The 26,074-nt window shown below is 39.6% G+C and overlaps 1 protein-coding gene across 1 annotated transcript in view; it reads right to left on the bottom strand.

Annotated features, from left to right (window-relative positions):
- tln2a (talin 2a) overlaps positions 1–26,074 on the bottom strand; it is a 77,934-nt gene that overhangs the window by 33,024 nt on the left and 18,836 nt on the right. Inside the window, exons 2-13 of the mRNA XM_034529266.1 lie at positions 22,301–22,348; positions 9,290–9,461; positions 8,563–8,660; positions 7,276–7,405; positions 6,783–6,935; positions 5,978–6,120; positions 5,601–5,728; positions 5,282–5,345; positions 5,058–5,162; positions 2,636–2,791; positions 1,686–1,787; positions 1,031–1,107 (exon numbers count right to left, since the gene is read on the bottom strand). Of these exons, the coding sequence (XP_034385157.1) occupies positions 1,031–1,107; positions 1,686–1,787; positions 2,636–2,791; positions 5,058–5,162; positions 5,282–5,345; positions 5,601–5,728; positions 5,978–6,120; positions 6,783–6,935; positions 7,276–7,405; positions 8,563–8,660; positions 9,290–9,425 (1,292 nt within the window). The 5' untranslated portion in view covers positions 9,426–9,461; positions 22,301–22,348. The remainder of the gene's footprint in view (positions 1–1,030; positions 1,108–1,685; positions 1,788–2,635; positions 2,792–5,057; positions 5,163–5,281; positions 5,346–5,600; positions 5,729–5,977; positions 6,121–6,782; positions 6,936–7,275; positions 7,406–8,562; positions 8,661–9,289; positions 9,462–22,300; positions 22,349–26,074) is intronic.

The following is a 26,074-nucleotide window of genomic DNA, read 5'->3' as shown; positions in this document are numbered from 1 at the left end:
CACTAATACAAAGCAGACCGACGCTGCAGAGTCTTCCCACTGTGTACTTCTGAAAGACAAAGCTTTGTTTTGTTTTTCCTCATATCAGGCCTTCCAGAGTTTTACTTGCTACATGTTTGCAGTATTAAAGACTTTTGCCTTTGGCCCTGCGCACAAGCCCAGATAAAAAGGAAAAAGTAGAACAAATACCATAACAATTGCAACAATTGCTCTCCCAGTTTAAAGCAGGAAAGCAACACCCATTGAGGCTGGACAGGAAAAGGAGCTTCAGTTACGCATTGAGACTCCACTGTGGATAAATGAGCCAATACACATCTCATCAGGAAATGTTCAGAATTGGCCTTGGCTCATCCAGTGCTGCAAAATGTCCTCACATCATGATTATCTCTCAAGATAAAGTCCAGCTGAGGACTTGGTGATATAAGCTCCTGGAAGATGGATGTGTTGTCTGTGGTCGAGTGTGGTGGTGAAAAGGAAATTGAAAAAGCACCTGGTCTGATATTGTGTTTTAAAAGAACATGCAATAACTGTGCAATAATAAATTGAGCTAATAGACAAATCATTATCATAACTCAGTTTATACTAGACTATAACATAATTAATCTAGACCACCAAAAGTGTGTCGTCCAGCAGCTTTATTTCCACTTTCTCTATCCAAGAAGTAGCATCTCTCTGAGGCTGTGTGTAGGCACATTGTTGCTTTGATCTAAATGCTAGCATGTAATGCATGCTAATATGCTTACAATAACTCAGTAAAATGCTGATTTTTAGCAGTTATGTTTACCATCTCAGTTCAGTGTGTTAGCATCCTTAACACAATAAAGACATGTGTGGAAAGGAATGTATAAGTGTGCAGGCCAAGAAGCAAAACATTGGACAAATTGAGTTGTTACACTTCAAGCCTTGGAGATGTTTATGCCATATTAATGGCAATCCATCCAAGAGTTTTTGACTCAACAGTCATATTCACTGCGGATTAAAATAAATTAAAAAAAAATCTAAACAATTTAGTTATTACTAATTTACATACTTTTTCGGGGACACAGATTCCTCAAGCATGGTCGACTCCTCATCGCCTTCTAATCCAAAGCGGTCCTTGCTTTGCTTCTGCAGCAGAGAGAAAGGTACACAAGGAGCTCACAGTGATTGTTTAAAAAGCAATCCCATGGCCATCTTACATCTCTGATTTAGAGTTACATAAAAAAGCTCATAGACAAACCATTACATAGCTGAGAGCGCAAAGTAACATAAAAAATAAAATAGGCCTAAATTGGTTTCTGATTGACACATTTAATTCTTTTTTTAGGCTTTGGATACACCAGATAAAAGTCCTTTAAACTTGAATGGTAAATAAAATAAACCAGATGGCAAGCAAACAGTGGCAAGAGCTTTTCAAGTTGTGCTACCCTTTCGACGGGTGTGCAGAGATATCTCTTCAGTATTTTGAAGAAACTACATATTTGTGTCAACCTTCTTATCTAAGAAAGAGAGAATGGAGAGCCAAATATGCGTGCAGGGATTTGAGTTCTTTCAAGTGTCCTTTCGCCACGTGAGCCAGCTACCTCGTATTTCTGTTTATTTAACTTCAACTGTACAACACAGAAGCCTGAACGCATCAAGCATCAACAGATCTGAGACTTCATCGATTCATTATGACTCAGTGTCCCCAAAGATAAATGTCTCACCTTTTTGAGGATGATGTCAATGTAACCGGCAATGAGCTGAGAGATCTGTTCCCCTTCAGTGGTCTGCACCGAGTAATAGCTCTCCTGGTACTCCCCAAAGTCCTACACACACACACACACACACACACACGTCATACTGGTCTGCAGGGAAAGTAACCACTGTAGTGCTTGTACTGTACACAGGCTGATGATGAATGTGAATCCATGTAGCCAGCTAGTTGCAGATAAATAGTACACATTGTGTTGGCTGCAACATACAGAGAGTCGGATTACCGGATTAAGAGGCATGTTGGAGCAAATTTCATTAAGGGACATAGAGAGTAAAACAATTCATCTGGAGGACCTTTTCAGTAGAAATGTGTACACCTCTTATGGGTAGACTCAAACTAGAAATCAATGTGGTGACCCCATCTAAATTCACGACAGATCAAAACTCTATGACTTCTTCAACATGTGAGCAACTAATCAAATCCATTTTTAATCCCAATGTCACAAAAACAGTGCTGAATGAACAGCAACTATAATGTGTTTTTTAATTTAATAGAGACAGTTCATCTACCAGATCTGATAAATTAAATCCAAGTTGCTCATTGACTCTGGTGCTGCCACAAAAAAGGGATAATGACAGTGAAGACAAAAGAGTCTGTTCAATAACTGAAGTGTGCGAGGGAATGAAAGGACAGGCAGACTGAGCACTGCAGTGATTGGTTCATGGCCACTGCAGTGAACAGTTGGGTTCACTATGAGCCTGTCCTTCTTATTTACTACAAGGGATTTATGCTCAGTGTGGACAGAATGAATAAAAGATAACACGACAGAGCGCAAAGCCAGCAGTACCGAAACCTTGTGAATTCTCTGGAAAAAATATTCTGAACTGGTGCCTCTGTGATGAATCCTAGAGTACGACTGGAGCAGGGTGCAGTCAGATGTTGTTTGTTTGCGTGTCTCACCAGGGTGAAGCTCTTGGGTGACGCTGCCCACCTCTTCACAGTGGTGAGTGGCCACTCCTGAACAACATCTTTGGTCTTCTCCTCCACTCTCAACACAGACTCTTTGGTGATCCCCAGCAGCCGTGGCACCAGCTTGTTCTTACTCTTCATCTTTTCCTGCAAAAAAATAAAATAAAATATTTTATTCAACAAATTTTAAAACAAAAAACTTTTAGCACATCTGCACTGAAGGAAATCAAACTGTTCTGACAACTTTTCTGAAGAGACGTGGCAAACAAAATGTAAACTTAACATTTGCTCCATTTCCATTTATAAACCTTATTAATTTTGTTCTCACTTAAAATTTTAAAAGGACATTTTTAGCTTCCATTTTTTTAATCCATACTTTGCATTTAATTATATTTTACATGTTGGATGTCTTTTTGAAATAGTTTTAACATTCAGGCGCCTGTATATACTAACTCTAACATGTACTAACTCTCATGTATGCAGGACACTTGTGAAAAAGACTTTCCTCTCATTGGACGATGTTGCATAAATAAAAGTAGAATTAATAAAACTAAGACACCAATATGATGCAAACAAACCATTTTAAATGTCACTTCTATTCCCTTCAGCAAACAACTCATTTTCATATTCCCAGGCCTGCTGAGGGTAATACTTGAATAAAAACGCATTTAGAGAAAAGGACAGATTAACAGTTCAAGCGACAGAATTTAAATTCATAAGCTTGGAGCTTGAAACTCTAATTCTGCTGTCAGACTGGTCTGCCAAGATGGGTATTCATCTGTCTAACCAGTTTAAAAAAAAAAAAAATTCCCCCACTTAGTAATTAAAGCATTATGTCTTAATCATGTCTTTATCTGCCTGTCAAAAACTCTCAACCTCCCCCTGTATCCACTAAGCCTCTAATGTCATACTTCAGTCGCTCTCTGAGCCGGCAGAACAGCCGACTTATTTTCCCTTTCCTTGCATGGAAAGAGAAAGTGTTTCTCAAGGAGCTGCAGTCGTGAGCAGATGGACAGACCGCGATGGGCTGTGACATGAGGGCAAAGAGGTGAGTTGTGTAAAAGTCCTGGAGGGCCTGTAAACCCTCTGGGGCCTCCAAGGGTTATGGGTTGGGGACTATAGCCTGCATTTTTTTCCAGGGTTATTTTTAAGAAGTTTCTGCTCCACTGGATTACACTCAAGTATGACGGAAACGACAAAAGGTGAGCAGATACGATGTCAAACTGATCAAGGGGAACACAGATCCAAGGCCAGGAGGTGGGACATGGTTTAGGAAGTGGGAGTTTTACGCTTAATAGGAATAAAAGGCAAAGTACAGTGTGGACTTGCAAGACTGTGGAATGTGTGAGCTTCTGCAAATGAGGATTTGATGAGGTGAACTCCAACCTAATAGAAAGTTTTTTTTTTTAATACTTCATCTATAACCTTTTCCCCTGGTGTTGAAAGCTACTGATGAAAGGCCAGGAACTGTCTGGCAGAGAGTCAGTAAAAGCAGTAGGAGTGCCTCCCTCCCCTCCCAAAAGCAATTACAAGAAATGATCTCATTTTCTACGAGAGCCCAGCGATGAAGTCAGAACAGGTGACAATTGGAAAGTAATGTATTGATGCAGACAGAGAAGTTTCCCATGACCCAATGCAGGATATCCTCTTGATGCGAGGGGAAAAAATTATTCTGCAAATTGTTCGTTTCGGCAGGCATCTCCATGGCAGTTGGACTTATTTGGTAGATTAAGTGGCCCAGGTTTGCCTGTGCAAGTTCTCCCTCATTCACCCCACTTCCTTCCCACTTGCTCTGAAATAATCTTTAGTGACACACTCGGCTGCACAGACATTTGGTTTCCTTCCAGCAACGCGCTGAACTCCCCACAGACGAGGTTCAACCGGTGCGTATGTGTGTGTGTATTTGTGCATGTGTGTGAATAAGTGAGACAGCGAGGAGATTTATAAGATGTATGAGGGATCATTTATGGCATGCAAATACCAAACGGTTGTTTTCAACGATTTGGTCTATATAGCTATATTAAAAAATGTATATGACTCTAACCCATTTTAGAAAGGGTCGACAAATTCTAAATTTTTCGATGAAAATCATTTAAAAAAAAAAATTAAAAAAAATGTAAAACTCCAAAAACATTATGTAACATAACAAAATGTATATATTGATATATACATTTATATCAATATATAAATTTTCGTCAATATTAATATGACGCGAGAAGCTCAAAAGAACATATTTCACACTCGAGATATAAAAGGCTCCGACTACAATTCAACCAATTCCAAAACGGTTTCCCCTTTTTTGATTATCGAAAAAAATATATAAACAGGATAAAGGAACTTTAGGCTAGAGGATGCAATTGTGCAGTGAAACTTCATTAAAATGTCCTAGAAATAGACACGTGTTACAACTTACCTTGACCAGGAAGAAGGAGACGCCATATGTCCTAAGAGATCGTGCCAGTTTGACATATTTCACTTTTGCTTCAATCTCTGTCATTTCTCCACAGTTTTTGTGGTCCTGCAGGTTGGAATTTACATGTGTTCAGCATCTGAACAATTGTCCAATGTGTTGAATGTAAACCAATCAACATAAAATCAATACGTGCATTTTATTTATTTTTTTAAATATGATCACACCTGGAATATTTTCTTTTCAGCTCCTCTTTGCTTGATGTATTCTTTGGGAAGAAACTCCTTCAAGCTAGAATAGAAATGAAACACAGAAGAAGCAAACATTTATACAAAAAGCATGAACTAATTTGTTCCGCCTCAGCCTTAAAACTCAACAATTTCATAAACTCATGAAACTAAATTCATAATATGAATACAAATGTTTCTATCTGTACTTTTTTTCTTCAACATTTTGCAAATATTATGCAGTGAAAAGATATATTTTCTTAAAAATGAAAGATTATTCAGTATGGATAAACATTCTTCGTGTGGGATGGATGCTTACTCCAAGAATCCAGGTTTGTGTTTATGCTCTATGTAAGGTCCAAACTGGATCTGGGCCTGAATGCCTGCGAACTCGCAAGCTTTGTCAAATGATACAGGATGAGAACCGTTGAGGATGTCATCTCGGGCCTGAAAGAAAAAAAGAAACCCTTGCATTAATTGGGTAAGAGGTCAAACAAATTGAACTGAGAAAGTCTTATATTATAGCTTTGAGTCAAGTATCTGTATCTGATTATTAAAAACAGTTTGCCAGAAGCACACATTTCTTTAATATACAAGTAGCTATATTTTGGTAGCGACATGTCACCATTAGGTGATGGAGAAATGGACGGTACTGTATTTCTCCTGGTGGTAAACATGTTAGAATGAGGGTCAGACCTGCACATAAAGAAGATTGAGTTGGACGGGGTCTCGGGAGTCCACGTTCTGGTCGGAGTAGAAGAACTTGCGTCTGAGCAGGAGGGTCTCGTTCTCGTCCACCCCCTGCTCTCTGAACGTCCTGCTGTGGTCCAGCCAGTTCACTGTGACAACACAGAACGCATCCATGAGGACTAGTTTCTTTTTCTTTTTTAGTTAATCCAATCTACTTGGTTCCAGAGAAAAGAAAGGATTGAAAAGCAAAGAGATGAGAGAAATCTCAGTATGTTGTGAGTTATACAACTGTGTGCGTTCTCAGCATTATCTTTATATCTGGAATACATGACTATCAACTCTGAGCTATTTCCATTAGTCCTCCATTTGCCTGGCTACCGAGTTTGCCCTGATGGCCAGCTCTATGAAAGTCACAGACGTTTTGAAAACCGTACAACATGAACTGTGTAATGTTCTGTGCGGATGTGTATGTGTATGCTTTTCTAAATTGTGTCCAATGAGCGGAACAGTAACATTATGCTCCAGTGGCACCAGTAAGCATCGACAGATATCTGTAGACTGAACAAAGGAAACACTCTGGCTTTTTTTATATGGCACATGTCATAATCAAGACTATTCAAAGAGCTTTACATAAAACATAAAATAAAAAAAAGACAATTTTTCTTTATTCCTTTGCTCGTCTGCAGTGGCACATCATTCTAAAAGTATACTTTCGTCCACTTTGGCACAAAGCTGAATTCAAACATTTAAGCAAAATAAATAACTGCCATCACCTACACCACCGGGTCAAATGTAATTCCACTAAACTCACAGTCATCGTCTGTGTGCAATTTGGCTTTCAGCTTCTCCATTTTTCTCTCGTCTCTCAGCAGCGTCCTGTCTTTCTTCAGCGTCCCCATCCCATCTTCCTTCTTCTCCTCCCCCGTCTCTTGGATCAGAGAGTACTCCTCATAGTTTGTGATGCCTGGAATCAAAAGGGGAAAGAAAAAAAAAAATCTGCCACGGTATCCAGAATGCAGTTGGATACATGTTTAATGTAGTAGGATTATTTTCTTCACGCTTTTAGTCTCTCTGTGTTTTACATTCTAGTTTGTATACGCAAAAGATCTTGTACAACAAAAGCGATTAAAATGTCCTCATGGTAGAGTGATCAACCTGCATGCCTTGCAAAGACAGGGTTAAGAAGACACTGAATTCTAATTTTAATTATGTCTTAAGACCTAATAAACAGCAAGTAACACTTGAAACCTATACAGCACACTCCAAAAGAATGGAGAAAGGGGCCAGTAAAAGAAACAATGTACCTATTCTACTGCATATAGTCACAAGCAGCTCTCCCACTGTTTTGGAGTCGTCCACCATGACGGTTTTCACGGCCCCGTCCAACATTTTGATTTTCTGGGGCCTCTGCTTCTTCTTGTATTCAAGGATGTCCTGCTCATAGATAAAAGGTAGAGCGGAGAGAACCGAAAGAGAAAAAAAAAAAAAAGGAAAAAAGGAGAGGAATGCAGCAATTTAATGCATGTAAGAAAGAAAGAAAGAAAGAGAGAGGCAGAGAAAGTACCCGCTGAGAAAATGATCAAATGCATCCTAGTCGCATGAAGAGAGGGGAGAATATAGGCCAGAAAACCTTATTTAACGGCTGCCTATCACAGCTCGCTGCTCCCTTCCAATCACAACAATGAGGAGGGATTTGGTTCAGAATAATTGGTCACAGTCATGCCTTCTACCTGGGTTGCCTTTGGTGGATTTGAAGAAGAGAAACCATTTAGAGCTGCAAAACCAAACCCACAGATGTAGCGAGGGGCAGAACTACGCGACAAACCAGAATCGCTCAGGCGTTTGGCAGCAGGGGTCCAAGACCGCTGGCTGGAGCGCTTCTTAAAAGTCACTTTTAAAAAGCATTCTTTGATGTGCTCAATTCTTTTCTTGATATCCAATTTCATCCTGTGCTTTTATCCTCTCAATCTGCTTTACTATTTGTGTACTGCTGATGCCATGAATGATACTGTACGCCGTCTTTGTTCCCACTTATTATTAATGAATTGATTAAGTATGTTTCAATTCAATTTTTAATGATCTTTTCAGATAAAGATAATCACATTTAAGTTAGCAGTTGGCCAATAGATCATCTGAACCATGTAGGGAGGTTACTAAAACAACGACTATATACATGATCTGCATATCAATTATTAATATATTAAACATTATGAATTTGTTTGAGATATGAAGAATATTTGTTTGTGTGTGTGCGTGTGTGCGCGTGTGTGTGCTGAAAGACCATGGTATGCCATGGTAATCGACATCCAAATCAAACTTATAATGGACACATTTTCTTTGGGGTCGTAGAGTTGTATTATCCCGAAAAATCCCAAACAGCACATGAAATAAGGATTAGAATTCAGTCATAATTCATTATGGATCAACATTATTAAACTATATAGTACTTTACTTTGTTAGTATTGTCTATCTGTCTGAGTAAAGTTGTGAACTTGTGTTGTTGTCGTTGTTGTCGTTGCAACCGCCCCCCCACCCACCCCTCCCACTGCACAGGCGTTTAACTGTTGCGTTAAACAGGTGGATATATTTACCCCACTACGGAGCATGTAGTAGTCCAACGTCCTTCCAGACTCCAGCCAGATGCCTTTTCTGGGGTCTTCATCAGACAGAAACAGACCATAGTCTGAAGCTGGAACAGTGAGAAACATTAGCATTTTAGAGACTGTGGTGGAAGTCAGTCCTTATGCCAGGATCAGCAAATGAGAACGATGATGCTGCCAGGTGGAACAGTAAAGTCGGACCCTGCCACCTCCTGCTGACCACCTGTATAGTTAGAAGTAGTGAAAGATAGCAAGCTATGACTGATTGTGCTCCAACCTGTGGTGTCCTGGCAAAGTCCCATTAACACTTTATGACTCTACGGTCGCCTTAGACAAAAAGATCATGCAGTCTGATCCCAGCATTAGTTTATCAGACAATATTATTATATTAATTAATAATATAAATGTGTCCTCCTAACTGTCGTGCTTAAATTTGGAGATAACGATCAGAGATTGTCTGCCTTCTTTCCATTATATTGGGATCATATGGCACTAGACATGTGGTGCTCAAAAGCGGCAAAAATACATTTGAAAAACTCAACAGCAATGTCTCTTAAGAAGGCATGACCCAGTTACTCAAGATAATCCAAAGAGCTTGTTGTGAGCAGTTTCGTGTAGGAACGGTTTTCTTTCCACCAGACTGTGTTCCTTATATTTCATTATTCCTTTGCATCCCTTTTACAGTTCAAACCTCATCGTGTCATTTCGTCTTTCTCACCCTGTCCAGTCTGAGCCTCGGGGACCCTCTCTCTGATTATCCTACAGGCATCATAGACGGCTGTGGAGGGCTCAAACTGCATCGTCTTCACAACATTGCACTGGCGAATGCAGATTTTCAGCGACAGCACCACCATCTTGGCCGGCGGGGTGGGCGGGGGCTGCAGCTACACCTGCACAAAGGGGGAAGGGCAGAGCAGAAGAGGTGGAGTTTATTGCGAGTCCAGGTGGTCCAAAACTTAAGCACAGTGATGAAACTCATTGACTGTGATGCATGAGCCAGATGTTGGTGGAGAATGACTATGCTGTTGCTAAAGAGAGGACACATACACTTTACACTACGATATGCATTTATCTTGCGCATGGGATAATTGTGATTGTCTAATTTTAATATACTGTACTAAAATGTGCATTAACCCACTGTGGCATCGCTGCTATGCTTGATAAAACAGGTAACATCTTTTTATTTTCCCCATTAGAAAAAGCAGAAACTAAAGCTATTTTCTCTGCACACATCTGCGCTCTGTTTGCATTCATGCCACACACACACAAAAAAAGTTCTCTCCTTTACCCGTAAAAACAATATAATTTTATGAATGTGAAGAAAGTGCTAATTTGTGCACAGTGAGGCCATTGTTATGCTTCATAAAACGAAAGAGACGACAAATGTATAATCTTTTTTAAATGGCCCATCTGGTCCCTGCTGGAGACAAAGAAAAGACACTGAATATTCTGAGCAAGAGACTTTTACGGTCAAATAAAGCAACAAATCTACCCGCAACAACTGGAACCGGAGAGGCAACTCTCGACAATGTTTTTCATACGAGACAGGCAAAACAAACCACTTAGTAAAACACTACACTTCTGAAATCCGTTTCATTTTCAGTGACAAAGATATCAACAAGAATCTGTATTTGAGAAGATGATGATGTGCCTTCAGAGCCAGCAAAGCAATTTCCAGCTCGTCATCGTCTAAAATGAAAGTCAGTTTTGGTCCCACACTGATAGCATACTCCATATTCTCTTATCACAAATAAAGTTAACCACAAAAGTATCGGGAACATGGTGGTAAACAAAATTAACTTAAAGTTATTAGCTGTCAGCTCGCTACCACATCTGTTTGTTACATAATGTGCATGTCTCAATGCATAAATATACATTTAACAAAAATATTGTATGAATTGATGACTATACTTAAACAGTTATAATCTTATATGTGTATGATAATAATTTATCAAATGTTAATGTGAAAACAAAATATATATATATATATATATATATATATATATATATATATATATATATATATATATATATATATATATATCTCCAATATAAAAATGTGATTTGACACTGCTGTAGTTCACAGAAATTAAATTCAGGAAGAAGGAGGAGAAAGCTTAACATCCCTAACAGAGCACCTCCTGTCTGGAATAAATGGGAACACAAGGTTCCTCTATGCCAAGGGGTCAAAGGTGAGGGGTCAGTCCGGGCCATGGCTGAAGTACACAGGCAGCCCCTCAGCTGCTCCGTAGCTTCTGACCCCGACCCAGACATTCAGAATCTGGTTTCTATGCGAGATGTGTTCACATACAGACGTGAAGGTGTTTGTCTGGCACACAATGGGGACACTCCTCCGCAATATCCGGAAGCTAACTGTGGTAATAGTAAAACTAGACATTCTCTAAGATACTAAATAAGTGCCATAAGAGTTAAGCATTTGTCTGTACCTTGAAAGATGAAATATAATATATATAGAAGATGCCTCTGTCGCATGGTAGCTCTATAACATGACTAAATAACTGCCTTGATTGGTGCACTAGGTTTTAGTGTCGCCTGTTAAATTGTCTCAGTTATTGCTTTGGGCTCCGTCTTAAATCAGTCAACCACTTCTACAAACCTCCTGTTGATAGCGGTTGGACCGCAGCCAGACACTTTCTTACAATCACTCACTGTCTGAGCCCGACTGAACATTGAGGACAAACACCGTTCTCATACAGACATGATCCCTTATTCTAGTGATCCCAAATAGTTAAACCTAACTAATGAAAAAGGTCTCACAGAAGCAGGATGAAAACAGAAATAAACTCAGTTATGCCCTTAAAAGACCAGCACAAGGGCGACTTCAGTAAATGAAAGCAGGAAGGGCTTCGGGTAGTTTACAAGTATAGGAACGTATTCGTGAAATACTACAAATTGTCCTATGAATCCACACGTATCACATTCTGGGTCACAGCTATGTTTTTCCCTCTCCCTTTCTCTGTTGTAATTTGATCACAGACTGGAGCCTCGGTGGTCTGGATTTCACCTTTGTGTCTGTATTTGTTTGCCTCTGCAAAATAGACCAACCGCAGAAATGATGTGTTATTGCTTTTTTAGACTGTAATTGCTGCAGCATCTACAAGTCTCAGGAAAGAGCAGAGACACAGCAGGAAGACTTAAAAACACAAGGGAAAGCAATGAGGACACAACATGATCAAATTATAATATGATGAAATAGTTATGGGTGGAACTGGCAGTGGGCTCAGCAGGACTTCAGAGTATGAACTGTAGAGAAAGCTGTAATTGTATTTGTAATGTCTACAAGTTTATGAATATTTGAATTGTTGTTTTTCTTTGCAACTATGTCCTTCCGTCACATCCATGTTAGCCTCTTCCTTAATATCAATGTATTTGAAATGTGTAAAAAGAACTTGGGTGCAGCTGACAATGCAGGTCTAACTTCTGCATACTGTAATTATGAGCATGTTATTGACTGAGTACCAGTTCCGTCATTGTTCACATTGAAAGTTACGTTTTTGTCAACCATTCATAATCTTTTGAATGAGGCCAAACAGTAAACAGTACAATGGCAATCAGAAGAGCAAAAAGAAACCTTATACTGCACACAAACATATAGCTTTGTTTATTGTAAAAATGCACTTTTTGACTACATGCTTTCACGCATTTTTAAGAAGAAAGAATATCATCATAAATGTTCGGTATCAATATCCATACAGTAACTAATTTGACCACAAGCCCCAGCACAGGGCCCTAAAACTGACATGGCATGAGCACAATGTGTGCCAAAGTCAAAATCATACTTTTGTTAGTGTACAAAAATGACTTCATCAACTAACACAACATCTTGTTCAGCCTTAGCAATAAGGCTGAACAAGATGCTGAATTCATTATGGCACACACCATGATTGAATTATCCCCCCTAAACCAGAATGAGCCCTGATGTAAATCCTCTGAACTATAATTTATTTCACTACACACATACACCACATTTGAAATAAGGACAGATGTATTCATAAACAAACACAGCTGAAAACACTTCAACTCTTTTAAAATTAACCAAATGACACCTCCCAAAACAAATTAAGAGCACGATGCTCCAATAAAGTTAATTAAAAAAAATGTAGGTAAATCTCTCCTTCATCAAGACGAAGCAGAGTCTTCATCGATGCCGGATTACCACCAAAGCATCCCATCAACCATGTTCTCTTCCCTACAATGAGAACGGATTTGCAAAGATCAAATGTGATTGTAAAACGCCCAAAACACTCCCGCACCAACTCCTTAGGCCGCTCCTAAATCCAGTGTGGGAATATGGCTCCAGTGTGCAAACAGCAGTAACAACCCCACCTTAGTAATAATCATGTATGGACCTAAATTGCATTAGGTCCATACATAATTATGAATAGACAGCTTTTTCTAATTAAAAAAAATTTATGGTAAAGAGAGACTGTGTGAGACAATCCCAATGATTGCATAGGTCTATTCTACACCATTAGAACACGCTTTAAAAGTATTCTTTTTAAGAAAACAATATCTATTAGTATACTGTTTCAGCACAATAAGCACTCCCATTCAAAAAAGATCTGTGCAAGATTCTGATTATAGTAAATGAAAAAGAAACGTGGATGTTGGCCCAAAATGCTTTGGCAATCCATCCAAAAATGATTGAGAATCAAACCGCTCCATTGGTCCCGACTCCATCTCTCTCCATGCTGGTAAATCCATCTGGATGCAGGAGCATCTTGTTTGCCTATATGCTTTATTTACCTGCCTGCTGTATCTGACCGCATAACCCATCCAACAGGGCGCCGTCAGTCTGCAGCTCTATTCATCTACTTTACTTGCATGCCTGCCAGCGTTGCTCCTTACCATCTATTCTTATATGCATGTTGATTATGCTCCTTTATTATATGCTGTACTTTAATCTAAAGCACTTTGAGTTTACATGTAATGAAATGTTATATATAAATAAAAGAGGAACGGTGATATTATCAACATTGAGAACCTTTTACTGTCAGTCATATAAGAAATCAATGCAATATTGACGTTGAAAATTGAAAGGTCCAACAAACGTTAACCCTTTGAGCAGAGAAAAAGGACCCGCTGACCTTGCACACTGAACCCCACACACACCCCTCCCCCTCCGATGTTAAACCCAACTGCACCAGTTACACCTACATGCCTCTGATCTACTGCAGGCTCACATAACAAAGAATATTCAACAGCACAAGTCCGCTGTAAGAAACATTCTTCATGTTGTGTACACCACTGACAGCTCATTCTGGCCTTTTGGTCAATAATTTACAAGGATTTTCAGGAATATATAAATTGTGGATGGTGTCCAGCCCTCAAACAATATGTAGTATATACATTAATACCTTAGGTCACAGGGTGACAACCGAGCAATCTCTATGACAACTGAGCAAACCCATGATAGTCACGAGAGAATGAATTGTAATAACATAGACTTCCATAGGCTTTTCATCTAGCGGGATAATCTGGTCAAAATGCCTCTCTGTCCAATACTTTGATTTATGACAAAATACCTGGTAATTAACAAAAAGGCAATGCAAGGCAAGTTTATTTATAGAGCACAATTCGTACACAAGGCAATTGTGGAAAAAAAAAAGGAGTTTGCTAACACGCCAATCCGAAAAATAATGAACATTATACCTGCTAAACATAAACATGCCTGTAATCATGGTTGCATAGGGACATTATGACATCAAAGCACCACTGTCCCAAGTAAAGCCTCACACAGCTACTAGCATGGTTGTAGTCTCTCTAACCTCAACATAGGTTGCCAACGGCAAACGGCTAGAAGTTTCTGGGCGATACTCGCACTTGTAAACTTCCATCTACACGCAGTGTATTCTGTGTGCGGAAGCGTGCACCTGTCCGTGACCCTGTAATGTGATGGTTCGGCATGAATACGCAAATGATTACAGCCCTAATAGCGACATTGGAAAAAGACAGCTGCACTCAAGCCACTAGCCCTGAAGGTGCATTTTAGCCTTGTATCATATTGATCCCACAACAAAAAGGCACATACCGAAGATGTCCATCTACCTGCCGAAGACACTGAGGCGATGAGGCCACGAGGAAACGTGATCCAACAGAGTGGCCTGGGGCAGAAGTGGAGGACTCTGGATGTGTCATTTTGAAACAGGTCAGACAAACGGAAAGAAAAACTCATTGGAATGGATTGAGAAATGTCACCATTTTTAATGAAAGTTTGACGGGACCTTAATTGAGCAGGTTAACAGGGCTCTCTGTAGTCGGTCAAGAATCTAAGGAGCTAAAAAGACTGTGCCCTTGTTTCCGTGCAAGTCTAAGAGTCAGACAGCGGCTCATGAGATAAAAAGGAAAATGGAGACGGAGCAGTGGAACATGTAGCTATTGTTCAATAGATCAATGAGGCAGAGCAGCGCCTGCTGGGAATGCCTAGGCCCTATTACAGTAACATGGCCTCTAATCCAATAATAGAACAGCCCACAAATGAAACAGGCCAATCCTAGAGGAGTTCTGGACCAGGGAACATATTAAATCCAAGTCCAGAGCATGTTGGTTGCCTAGTTTCAACACCAGGCCCAAACTGGGCTAACACAGGCCTCATAATTAGTCCATCTGCTTTCTTTGGTTTAACGCTGATTAGCATTTCTGATTTTGTCTGCTGGAACATGCATATAGCATCTGCTCTGTAAATCATCTTTCCGGTGTTCCCCTTCGGGAAAAAAAAATGCAACACCAAAATAGAGACATTTAAATGATATACACCAAAGACATTTTTCCTTTCATTTAATAGTAACAAACTATTACCGATAAACTTTTATTATTTTTTGACTACACAAAAGGGATTAATAAATGTGAATGCTGTTGGACTTTAATTTAGCAACTTGTTGCCTCCAGAGATGTATTCTTTAATTTATGGTTGAAAGCACATTGTTCCTGACCTAAAGCAATGCCAACTTGGCCCTGCAATGGAAAACAACAAGCACAGCACAATACAACCGTATCATATGACAGCGGCTTTCACTCTGACACCCCACATGGCCTCAGGAGATGCAGCGAGGACAACGGCTGTTGGAAAGTCAATCGTATGGTTTTCAAAAATGCATCCGACTGTAGAGAAACCTCATTTCAAAAGCTATAACATATGATAAGCGCTGGATGAAATATTTACTAAAAACTTATTCCTGGTTAACAAGTGCAATGTTTCTTAGATACTTCTGGTATTTTACACACGAGTAAACAAAAGCAGGCATCTCATTCCTGCATCCGACGATTGCAGTTTTTGACGCCTGAAATGACAACTGTTGCTTTCAGATTTTCTCAGGTTTAGATGGCTAGCACACATCACACGTCACTCACCAACAGAGGCTAAACACTGGTACAGATGATCAGTGCAAAAATGGACACGCAAACGTCAGCAGCTTACATTACTACGGACAAACACTAAATCAATTCCTTACACCTGTGTAGTCACTACGCTCCAAACGTTTTAAATACAGAGTATCGCTCTTATTAGGGCCCCATTCACAGCCGAAGGTGTGCTAACCGGTTCCATTTCTACTCATCATCATTGGCCTTTCAAGGGTTTAAACATCAAACCTTTTATCATAACCTCTAAACAAATAAGTTAGATTTGTATCACCAATGTCTCCCTTTCCATGCAAACAGTGTGAACACCACATCAGAGACTCTCTCTGGTTACTCATCAAGCAGAAATGGAACTGATCTAAAGCATACAGTCTTAGTCACACACATAAGTGAGCCGGCACAGTTCAGAATGAGGTCATCACCATCCAGCTGGCTGAATGGGGCGGCAGGGGCCAGGAGTTGAAAAGAGTGCACTGGGTAAATATTGCTCGGCCTGATATTTTGGCTGATTGAATTTTGAAAGTCTTTGAGGTCTGTCAAGAGTATATTACGTATAGTGTGCAGGAGTTCATTTGGAAGTACACACATAAAAAGGTTTTAAACTAAAGTATGACTAATATTTATGATATGTTGATTTACTCTTACTATCAGAGTAAAACCTGCTGATCATTCAAGAAATATTCCAACGTTTCAGCCTTATTCATCCAGCAAGATGGTTTTGATAATTGCTTGCTGGGAGCGAGAACGTAGGGTGGCAGAAATGCGTACATAATTACAAAGGTTATCCATTTCCTAAATTGGCATGAGATCGGAGTGAGGTAGTAGAATAAAAAATAAAAAGATTCTGAAGACAATAAAAACTAGCTTCTTGTATACATTTGTTCTACAGCATCAGAAATGTTGAGAACAATTTAATTAAATAGGTTGTACTTACATGCCAGAGGGAATAACACATATTGACATCTAAAAACTTCAGTTTAATTAATTGCTTCACTACATATGGCATCAGACATACACACACACCTCTACATGAAAGGGGAGCTTGATATGAGAAATAAGGCTGTTAGCATAATTATCCACTTGGTTGGTGGTGGTGTCAGGTGACTGACTGCATACCTCCTGAGTGACAGACTTTACATGACTGCCTGTGTGTTTTTTGCACGTGTAAGAGAGCGAGTAAAAGTGTGAGAGAGCTTGGCAAATGGCAGGTGATGCCTCTCTGTCGGCAGCAGCACCAACGCAGGTGTTGCGTTTCATGCAGAGGAGAGGAGAGGCAAACAGCTGCCCAACACTGCACAAATACAACTTAGAGCTTGTTGGTAAAGCCTCATTCAACATAATACAGTCAGGGATCAAACATAACTTTAAACAGTGGATGGCAAGTAGGCTTCAGCTTTTGGTCGCCAAAAGTGAAACTTTGGTTGCCATTATATTCAATTATAATGGCAACCAAATTCAATTAATTTGAAATCTGGAGCCAAACAGTCACCCCCCATATTTTGGAACATACCTAATATCAACTTTGATTGGTACTTGAAACGAGAGGCTGTACGAGACTGCGGGTCTATGAGCCACCGCTCAAGAGTTATTAATCTTGTATTAAAACCCACTTACACATTTCAGTATTCTTCTAAAAAGGTGATAGATTTTGATTTCCATTTAAAGTATATATCCAGCCTGTCACATTGCACCGACTACTCTGCCACTTGAGGATGTGTTCAAAAACCGGTTGCCATGGATACAGAGGATGGTTGTGGCCTGACTAATATCTGATGAAAAAAGCATGAAAAGGAGATAACCCGAGTTTAACTGATATTTGTTGATTAAAGCTTTTGTTAACTGATATGTTATGCTTGTATTTGGAATATTTAAAAATGGTCAATTATTACTAAAGATAAAAAAGGTCATAGAAGTGTGTTCTTGGAAGGTAAAAAAAGAGGCTGTAATCAGACCATAATGGTACATTATGAGTTCCACAAAATCATAGAATAATTATACTTTGGTTTGATTTGTAGGGCCTGAAATACGAGTGAACCAGCTTTAATTGCACATTTAAGAGACTGACGAGCATTTATCGTTTTTTCCCCCCAACAACTGTGTTCAACAATATCACCATAATCCATTTTCCTTGTTCCAAACGGACTGTCACTTATTGCCCATGTTGAAGTATGAAATCATCATACGCCCACTATGCAAAGACACAATCCCATCACAATAAGGAGCTATGCATGAAGCATAAACAATAGAGACAGGTATCTACCAATTAACACATACTTTCCAAGTGCAAACCTGCAATCGGGTCCAAGAGGTTAATCATCCAACCAACACCCAAAGTAATGGCAATAAAACACTGTGGCTCAATTCAACACCACAGTACTTGATCTGGTATGACCAGTGTGTAATGGCGGCTAATGCAAACTTAAGGTCAATATTTGCTGTATAAAAAAAGACATTATAGAGTCTGTTTGCTGATTCAATGACTTCTAATAATTGCATTAATAATCATCCCATAACCGTGGTTACCATTCATTAATAGTCTCGCTTTTGTAGATTTGTTGCCGCAACATCAGTACTTCTACTTTAGTAAAACTATGAAGGCAGAATGTATTTTACTTGTGATGGAGTGAGTCGGCATTGTGGTATTGGTGCTTTTACTTCTTTCTGCTTTACATTCCAGTTCACATGCCAATTAAAGAGCTAGCTGTCCTTCATCATGACTAGCATGAGTTTCTGTGTTTTTGTATCTTATATGGTTGATCAAAAAGGGCTTAGCAGAGATGTTTGGAAGGTTAACTTAGACAGGACTTTTGTAGTCACCCTGACGTTTTATGGGCAACTCATGAGATGAGGAATCAAAACCTGTCATGTACTAAAGGGCCACATAAACTCTTTGTTTTGGTGTGCATGTAACAGTTATTGAGGGGCCTTCTGGTGTAGTTAAAGGCCAGGTATAATTATGTCTGTCAGACCAAGATTAAGTCTGAGGAGTTCCCTCAATTATAACTCAACAGCATTCTGTGCTACACAATTTTAGAGGCCTCATTGGAAAAAAACAAATTACGGCCAGACTCTTTCAAATCACACAAACACTCAAACAAAAAAAAAATAAAGAAATAAATCAAAAGGGGTGCCTCATGGTAGCCGCCTGAATTTGAATGCCAGGACGGCAAATGTGTTTCTGGACATTAAGGCCTGATCTATTCGGCAGTGATGCAGCTGGGATTACACAACCCTCTCAATGAGACGGCACCCCCTGCCTGAAAAACATGATTCACTGCGATGGTGTTGGAGCTGCTGTGGAGATGGCCTCGGTCATCCCCACCAGGAGGCATGATCGCTGCTTACCAGTAAAATGCCCGCCAGTGGAAGGAATGCCGTGATGGCGTGGAAGAGTCAGAGTGTAAGATGTGGTCAAGAGCTAGTCATGTTCCCGGCTTGGTAAGAGACACCGAGACCAGTTCTCATTAAATGAACTAACAGCAAATTGAGTGAATGATTAGTCACATCGCAGCACTGAGGCTCAATTCTCATGCAATCATTGATATTTAACATAGAATATCTGCACAAAATTATTGTTTTGCCAGGTAAAACAGAATAAAACACGTTTCTTATTATTAATGAATAGCTCTCTATTCTTAAACTGATATTTGACCCAAAGCTCTGAATAAATTACTTCCTAGGAGCTTGAAAGGAAACGTATATTGGTGCTTAGCAGTCTGTTCTGCCGAGAGCGACATCTTCTTCTTGTTTACCGAGTACAGCACAGCAGAGGTCGTTTAGGGAACACTTGACTGACTGACGACCTCCTTTAAGACCATAAACAGTCAGCACGTAGAGCTGACAAACAGATCTAGTTGTCATCGGTTCTGATAAATAGACCTTTATAAACTGCCGGTAACAGGGCTGACAAATGATGCTGCCGTGTTGACTCAATACCTCCACAACGTCTGGTTGTAGTAAGATGTAAACGCTGTTTTTACAGCCACCATAGTGAATAAAGTCTGTGTAAACTACCATACTTTTAAATATCTACACAGATGATGTCTTATTAATAGGACATCATGCAGTTAAGCAGAGTCACGGTTCTGGTTTGATATACACTTATAAAAAGGTTGCTTGTGACAACAGTAAAGACGACAAAATATTCATGATTAAAATGTGCAATGATCTGTTACTCTGATTGTTATCCTCTTGCAGCCTCCTCATAGTTAGAATCTGGGTGCAGTCATAGTCTGTAGAGTCGATCCTGGCTGGGGCCCACTGGCCGAGGCCCAGAGGAATACTCTCTGCGAGGAACGTCTAAACATTAGATCGGTCAGGCTGGGAATGGACCTCTTCAGCCATCTTCAGCACTGACATTTAGAGTGAAGATGGCCGAGCAGTTTAGCTGCACTTAAAAGGTCTATACAATTAATTAATCGAGTTGGCAAGAAAGCAGCTGACAGTACATCCCTGCCCAGAGAAAAAACATCCAATTACAACAGTACCATGTGGAAAAGTTGAGTCGTTTAAAATGTAATAAACCTACTTGAATAGTAATTCTACTTTCCATAAATAGAGAAACAAACATGTCCCCGTTTCTATTAAATGTTTTATTCCACTTGGTTAAGGAAATAAACCAATAATTCTGCCTGTATCAATAACAAAAAAGAAATACATTAGTGCATTAGTAACACAATTAGGTTTGCAGCTGCCCAGTCAATAGCAGAGCTCTTGGTCATTTATAAATGTCAAAAAATAAAATGAGGCACTACAGCATGTGTGACTATAATCTCATTCCTTACCAAATGGGTAAATTATAGAAAGCTGATCAAAAATCTCGACAAAAAAATAAATAAAGCAGACTGTTCCCAATGTGCTCTCAAGGCACACTATGGATTATTCATTGATTATGAAAAGAATGGAAAAGGTGGCAGCTGTCGTGAGCATTTCAAAGTAATCCAGGACAGAAAAATGTATGAAATATGGAAAACATGTACAAAACAGGAAAATGTGTATTGCAACCAAACATGTTTGCTGAAGTATGCTTTGAAAAAAAATAAAAAATGATAAAAAAGAAATGATAAAGTGTCAAACGTGCTGATTTGGACTACGATTAGTTTTCTGCCCTGTGCCTTCCACTCCACCTACAGCCATGCTAAATGCTGTCAAAGTTAAAAAGGGATAAACCACAAGTTTGCAATTGTACAACTTCCAAATAACAATATCTAACCTGTAGCCTGTATTGTATTTCAGCTTTCGACTCAACACATATGTTTAAGTTGAGATCTGACCGTTTATTGAGGCATGGCATGAGATTAATCAACATCGGAGCTCATTAATTGTTGGAAAACTAAAATGCACAGAAACAGTAAACCTCATTTGTGGAGCGGAGCGTGGTTACAGCGAAAGGCTGGGCACCAGATGCTGCCAGTTACTCCAATTGCCCTCTGAAAGCAGTTCATTAAAAATGTACATATAGTACACTGTCATGGAATCTTCCATTTATTATCTCAAAGTAATTACAACATTCATATGTGTCTACAAAAGAGATCAAATGTTAATCTGTTCAATCTTGCACCTGGCAAGCTGCTTTGGAACAAACAGTCTATCCAGAAAATGTCATAACCTTACGGTCATGGAGCCTTTAAAACCAGGAAAAGACAATACTTATGCCATATTATTATTGATAGTTTCAACTGTGGGAAAAGTACATAAAGCATAATACAACAATCCAGCATTCACTGAATATGTGCGATCGTGTAAGCAAAGAGAGTGAATCATGAAGACCAAAAAAAAGGAAACAAACAAACAAAATATCAAACTACAAAATACAGAGAAACTGGAGCTGAGTTTTCTCTGCTGCTCTTAAATGAAGAGCCAGCAGGACAAAAAACATCATGAAGAGAGACTGCAGGCCTTTTCTCTTTAACAGTATCAGCTGGACACCTCTCCTGATCCTTAAGTCTTCCCATGACAAACAAACAGCAATCACATGGAACTCTACACCAACACTGACCTGGATCACTCCAGTACGGCAGCATGTTACAGGCCGTACTTAATGTAATCTACCAAGATGTGCGTATAAGAATCTCTATGAGGTGGGCCGCAGTAACATAACATCACTACAAGAACAGGTGGAGGCAGATGGGAAGATTTAATTGGCACCCAGTCTGTCAACACATAACATGCAAAGTTTCTATTACAATTGATCAAATGTGTGCTTACAGTTTAATAAAATTCCATGAATAGCCAATTGTCATTTTGAGCTGCTTCTCTTTCATGCATAAGTGGTGCTGCGCGCCATCTGTAGTGCTGAGAAAACATAAATGCGTGCACTACGTTGCAGCATCCTCTTTTATCAGCTTACCTTATTGCTGAGGGAAATGCAGCCTTGGATGTCTGCTGATCTTCACAGCTGGAAAGAAAAACGGTAGACTTCAGTGAGACAAATGTACAGAAAAAGATTACGTTTTTTCTGTTTTCATCCTGCTTCTGTGAGACCTTTTTACACACGCACACGTGCACGCACACGCGCACGCACAAAATGCTCAGCACTATACATTTAGATATGTGTAATAGGCTATGCCATAAGTGGCAGCACATGATAACTCAAGACAAAACAAAATGAAGATATGTTAATTAATTAGCTTATCGCTGCCTAGAATAAGGGGACCATGACAGCAGTTTAAGTGGATGACTGCACTGCTACTTTGGGTTTAGTGTCTCACTCAAGGACACTTTAACATGCTGACGGTAGGTGCCGGGGATCAAACCAGAAGCCTTCTCAAGGGACAACCCGCTCCTCTCCTGAGCCACAGCTTCTCGAACATACCGGTAGTTTCGTAAATTAGTAGGAATACAAATGATTAAATAATTAAAATGTCATAATATGATTGCGTTGTTAGAGAAATTATTCAACATACACTACACCGAACATTTCTAACTTGTTATTAGTGAACAAAAAAATCCAGTGCCCTAGGCAAATATTTAATCGGAGATTTTTCTTTGAAAAGATGTTGTACGGCATTGTTATCAAGTCTGCTCGGGGCATTTATTTCAGTCGATCGTATCGACTTTGTTCAGCTCACTCAAATACATCCGTGCATTTCCTACTATGGCAGTCTAAATGTGTGCTGTGAAAAATATATATTGCACTCCAGGTGTGGCAGCTTTCAAAAAGAGCCCACTGTGCTCTAAAAGAGTTAACGTTAAACCTGCCCTGGTCACATACCATTGTAACAACCACAGAGCAGCATGGACAAATAAACAGCTGTCAGCAATTTTATAAAATGATATCCAACGATGGCATTCAACAGGGAGCGATACGAGGTCCAAGATTGGTCCTTTCGCGCCTGAATATTTAGTATCGCACATTGAAAAGGGCTGCTGGTTGCTTCAATTTAACAATGACAGAGTGCTTTTGGTTGTCAGATTTTGACTCCATTAACCGACAGCTGTAGCTCGTTATACTAACGAGCTGAATGATAGCTATGTCTGTTATCATTTTGCTCGTTTATATAGAGCAAGACCCACCACTCTTCGTCTTTTAGAAAAGCATAAAAAACACAGTCTACTCTCATTTTTTTCAATGAAAACAACAGAGTGGCACATTCTTTCTTTACAAAACCATCTTTGGCTTTCAAGAACCATTAACAAGTCAACAGATGTATACAGAGTAGTACGGTTAACTCCAAGAATCAACACTGACAACGTCAAATGTAGTCAGTACTGCTATTTGCAGATTATATTATCATAATGGATTCCTTTCATGGCTGACATTTTGAGGTGTAAATTATATTATATTATATTATATTATATTAACAATGTTATATCAGTGACGGCGCATACACAATACCAGAGCGCTTGAACCAACTCACCTTAATGGAATGTAGCCTTCACTCACGTTATTAACTCCACCTGTGCGTTTCCTAATTTAACGAGCCATAACGGCTGCCATGAAAAGGATCTGAAGTCGACAAAATGGTGACCAAATAATTATGTCACGTGTTATTTGTTAAGACATTCTTAATGTGTGTTATAGCTATTTTAAAACATGGCACTTGCCATCTTTCAATTAATGATTTTGTTTTAAATCATTCAGTTCTCTAAATCTAGCTCACCATCTTTTACAAGCTAGTAAAAAGACAAAGGCCATTCCATCCATGCAATAAATAGCAAGTGTGTAACACAACAGTGACAACACCACATTCAATGAAGTCAGTTCCCTATATATGGTATTTTACTGCAGTTTTTAAAAGTTTTGGACTAGAATAATAGAAAGCAGGACTACTAAAATATTTCACAATATGTAGTGTGGGTTATTATTACTACACCTGTCCAGGATAAGGCCCTGGTTGCTGCCGCTCCACTGACCGGAGACTGATGTGGCAGACACTCGAGGTGGATCATTGGAGGGTAAAGCAACACACTGCAGACTCTCACTGTCGTGCAGGTCCTCTCTCTCCCTCTGGATTTTTTGCACGCATTGCAGTTTGACGTGCAATGATGAAAATGGTGAAGTTATTACCCTTTAAATTTGAAAGACAACTGGAACTTAGATTTCAAGGAATCCGTTTGCTCAAACTGGCAAAGTAACAGGATTTATGATCAAGTGTTACTTTTGAATGTACTGCTATAGGTTAAATGTTACTTAAACTGTACTCTACAATGTTTATTGTAGTTATAGTTATGAAAGGTGCCAAGTAACCTGCCTCATATTCTAAACAAATGAAAACTTTCACACAGATCAAACAACGAATTGGAAAGGAATCTCTGCCGTGAAGAGCTCAAAATAATGTGACAAAAGGAGATATGCAAAGCCTTTTGCCTCAAGGAAAATAAATGTGAGCCCCCAAATTAAACAAAACAGGCCCGAGGAGAGAAACCTTATCTCACACAACTTAAGAGAAATTTGCATTCCTGTAATTGTCTCCTGAGCTTGAGGGAGATTGCTTTGAGGAAAATTCAACATTTAGGAAACACCAACTATGGGTGTGAGACATCTCAGACCCCAGTAGTTACTTAGTGCTTAAAACATTTAAATGAACTTTCAGTATTTCTTGTTAGATTAACTCTTGTCAAATGTGTCAACACCACAAAACAAAATTGTCAGGAAGTAAGCCTGGTGAAAAATTAAATGAGGGGGAGAACTCCTCTGGTCCCCTGAGGTTTCCAGAGGTGGGGTACAGGGGGACATCGCCACTGGCAGTCTTATTAAGAGGCACAATATGCCACTGGAGACTTCATTGTTCTTCTCTGTCCTGCAGTTTCATAAATCACACACTGCAGAGGAGGACAGGTCAGACAATATGGTGCCTGCCTGAGAAATAATAAAGCTGCCTACTATGACTCCTCAATATCTCGCACCATCAACACAGCTGGATGTCACACAGGTCAAAGTGGCAACTCGTGTGTGTGTGTGTGTGTGTGTGTGTGTGTGTGTGTGTGTGTGTGTGTGTGTGTGTGTGTGTGTGTGTGTGTGTGTAATCGTGGACAACATCACAGCTCAGCCGTGCAGTGCAAGCTGACCAAAGCCCACATACTAATTGTCTGGCATCTTCTGACAATCTCTTGGATAAGTAGCAGACCCAGATATGCAATTAGCTAAATAGATCCATGGGATCTAGGCTTAATACATACAGGGGGGAAAGGGGGGGTAGGGGACTCATTACCCACCGCCCTCTCACTGGGAGCCACCTGTCTGGAATTGTACTCATCATATTGAGCTTATTAGCCTGTAGAAAAATGTGACTTACATAAAAGTAGAGATAGAAAAGGCCCTCATGCAACACTCCTAATTAATGTGCAAAACACCCGGAGAAAATGCCAAGTAAAAATACTTCTATTATAAGTAAGCAAACGTTCCTATTTTCTACCACCTGTGTGAAGCAGATAACCAGTCAGGCCAAATATCAGCTAGAATTTCATTGAGGTCAAAGAGAGACAAAGTTAATGACACAAGTTTTCAGCCGAACTCAGCAGTGCGCCGCTCACAATGACAAGCTTAATAAACTCCATCGTTATAAACACAAACCATCTGCTATTGCTGTGTTTGTGTGCATACGAGTAAGCAATACACTTTCAACAGTAATGCAGACTGCGGGGAGTCCTGCAATGATACCATCCTACCATCACCCAGAAC

Source organism: Cyclopterus lumpus, chromosome 3 (assembly GCF_009769545.1).
Source record: "Cyclopterus lumpus isolate fCycLum1 chromosome 3, fCycLum1.pri, whole genome shotgun sequence".
Taxonomy (NCBI): domain Eukaryota; kingdom Metazoa; phylum Chordata; class Actinopteri; order Perciformes; family Cyclopteridae; genus Cyclopterus; species Cyclopterus lumpus.
The sequence above is the reverse complement of the archived record's forward strand: the minus strand, read 5'-3'. Positions and strand labels throughout refer to the sequence as shown.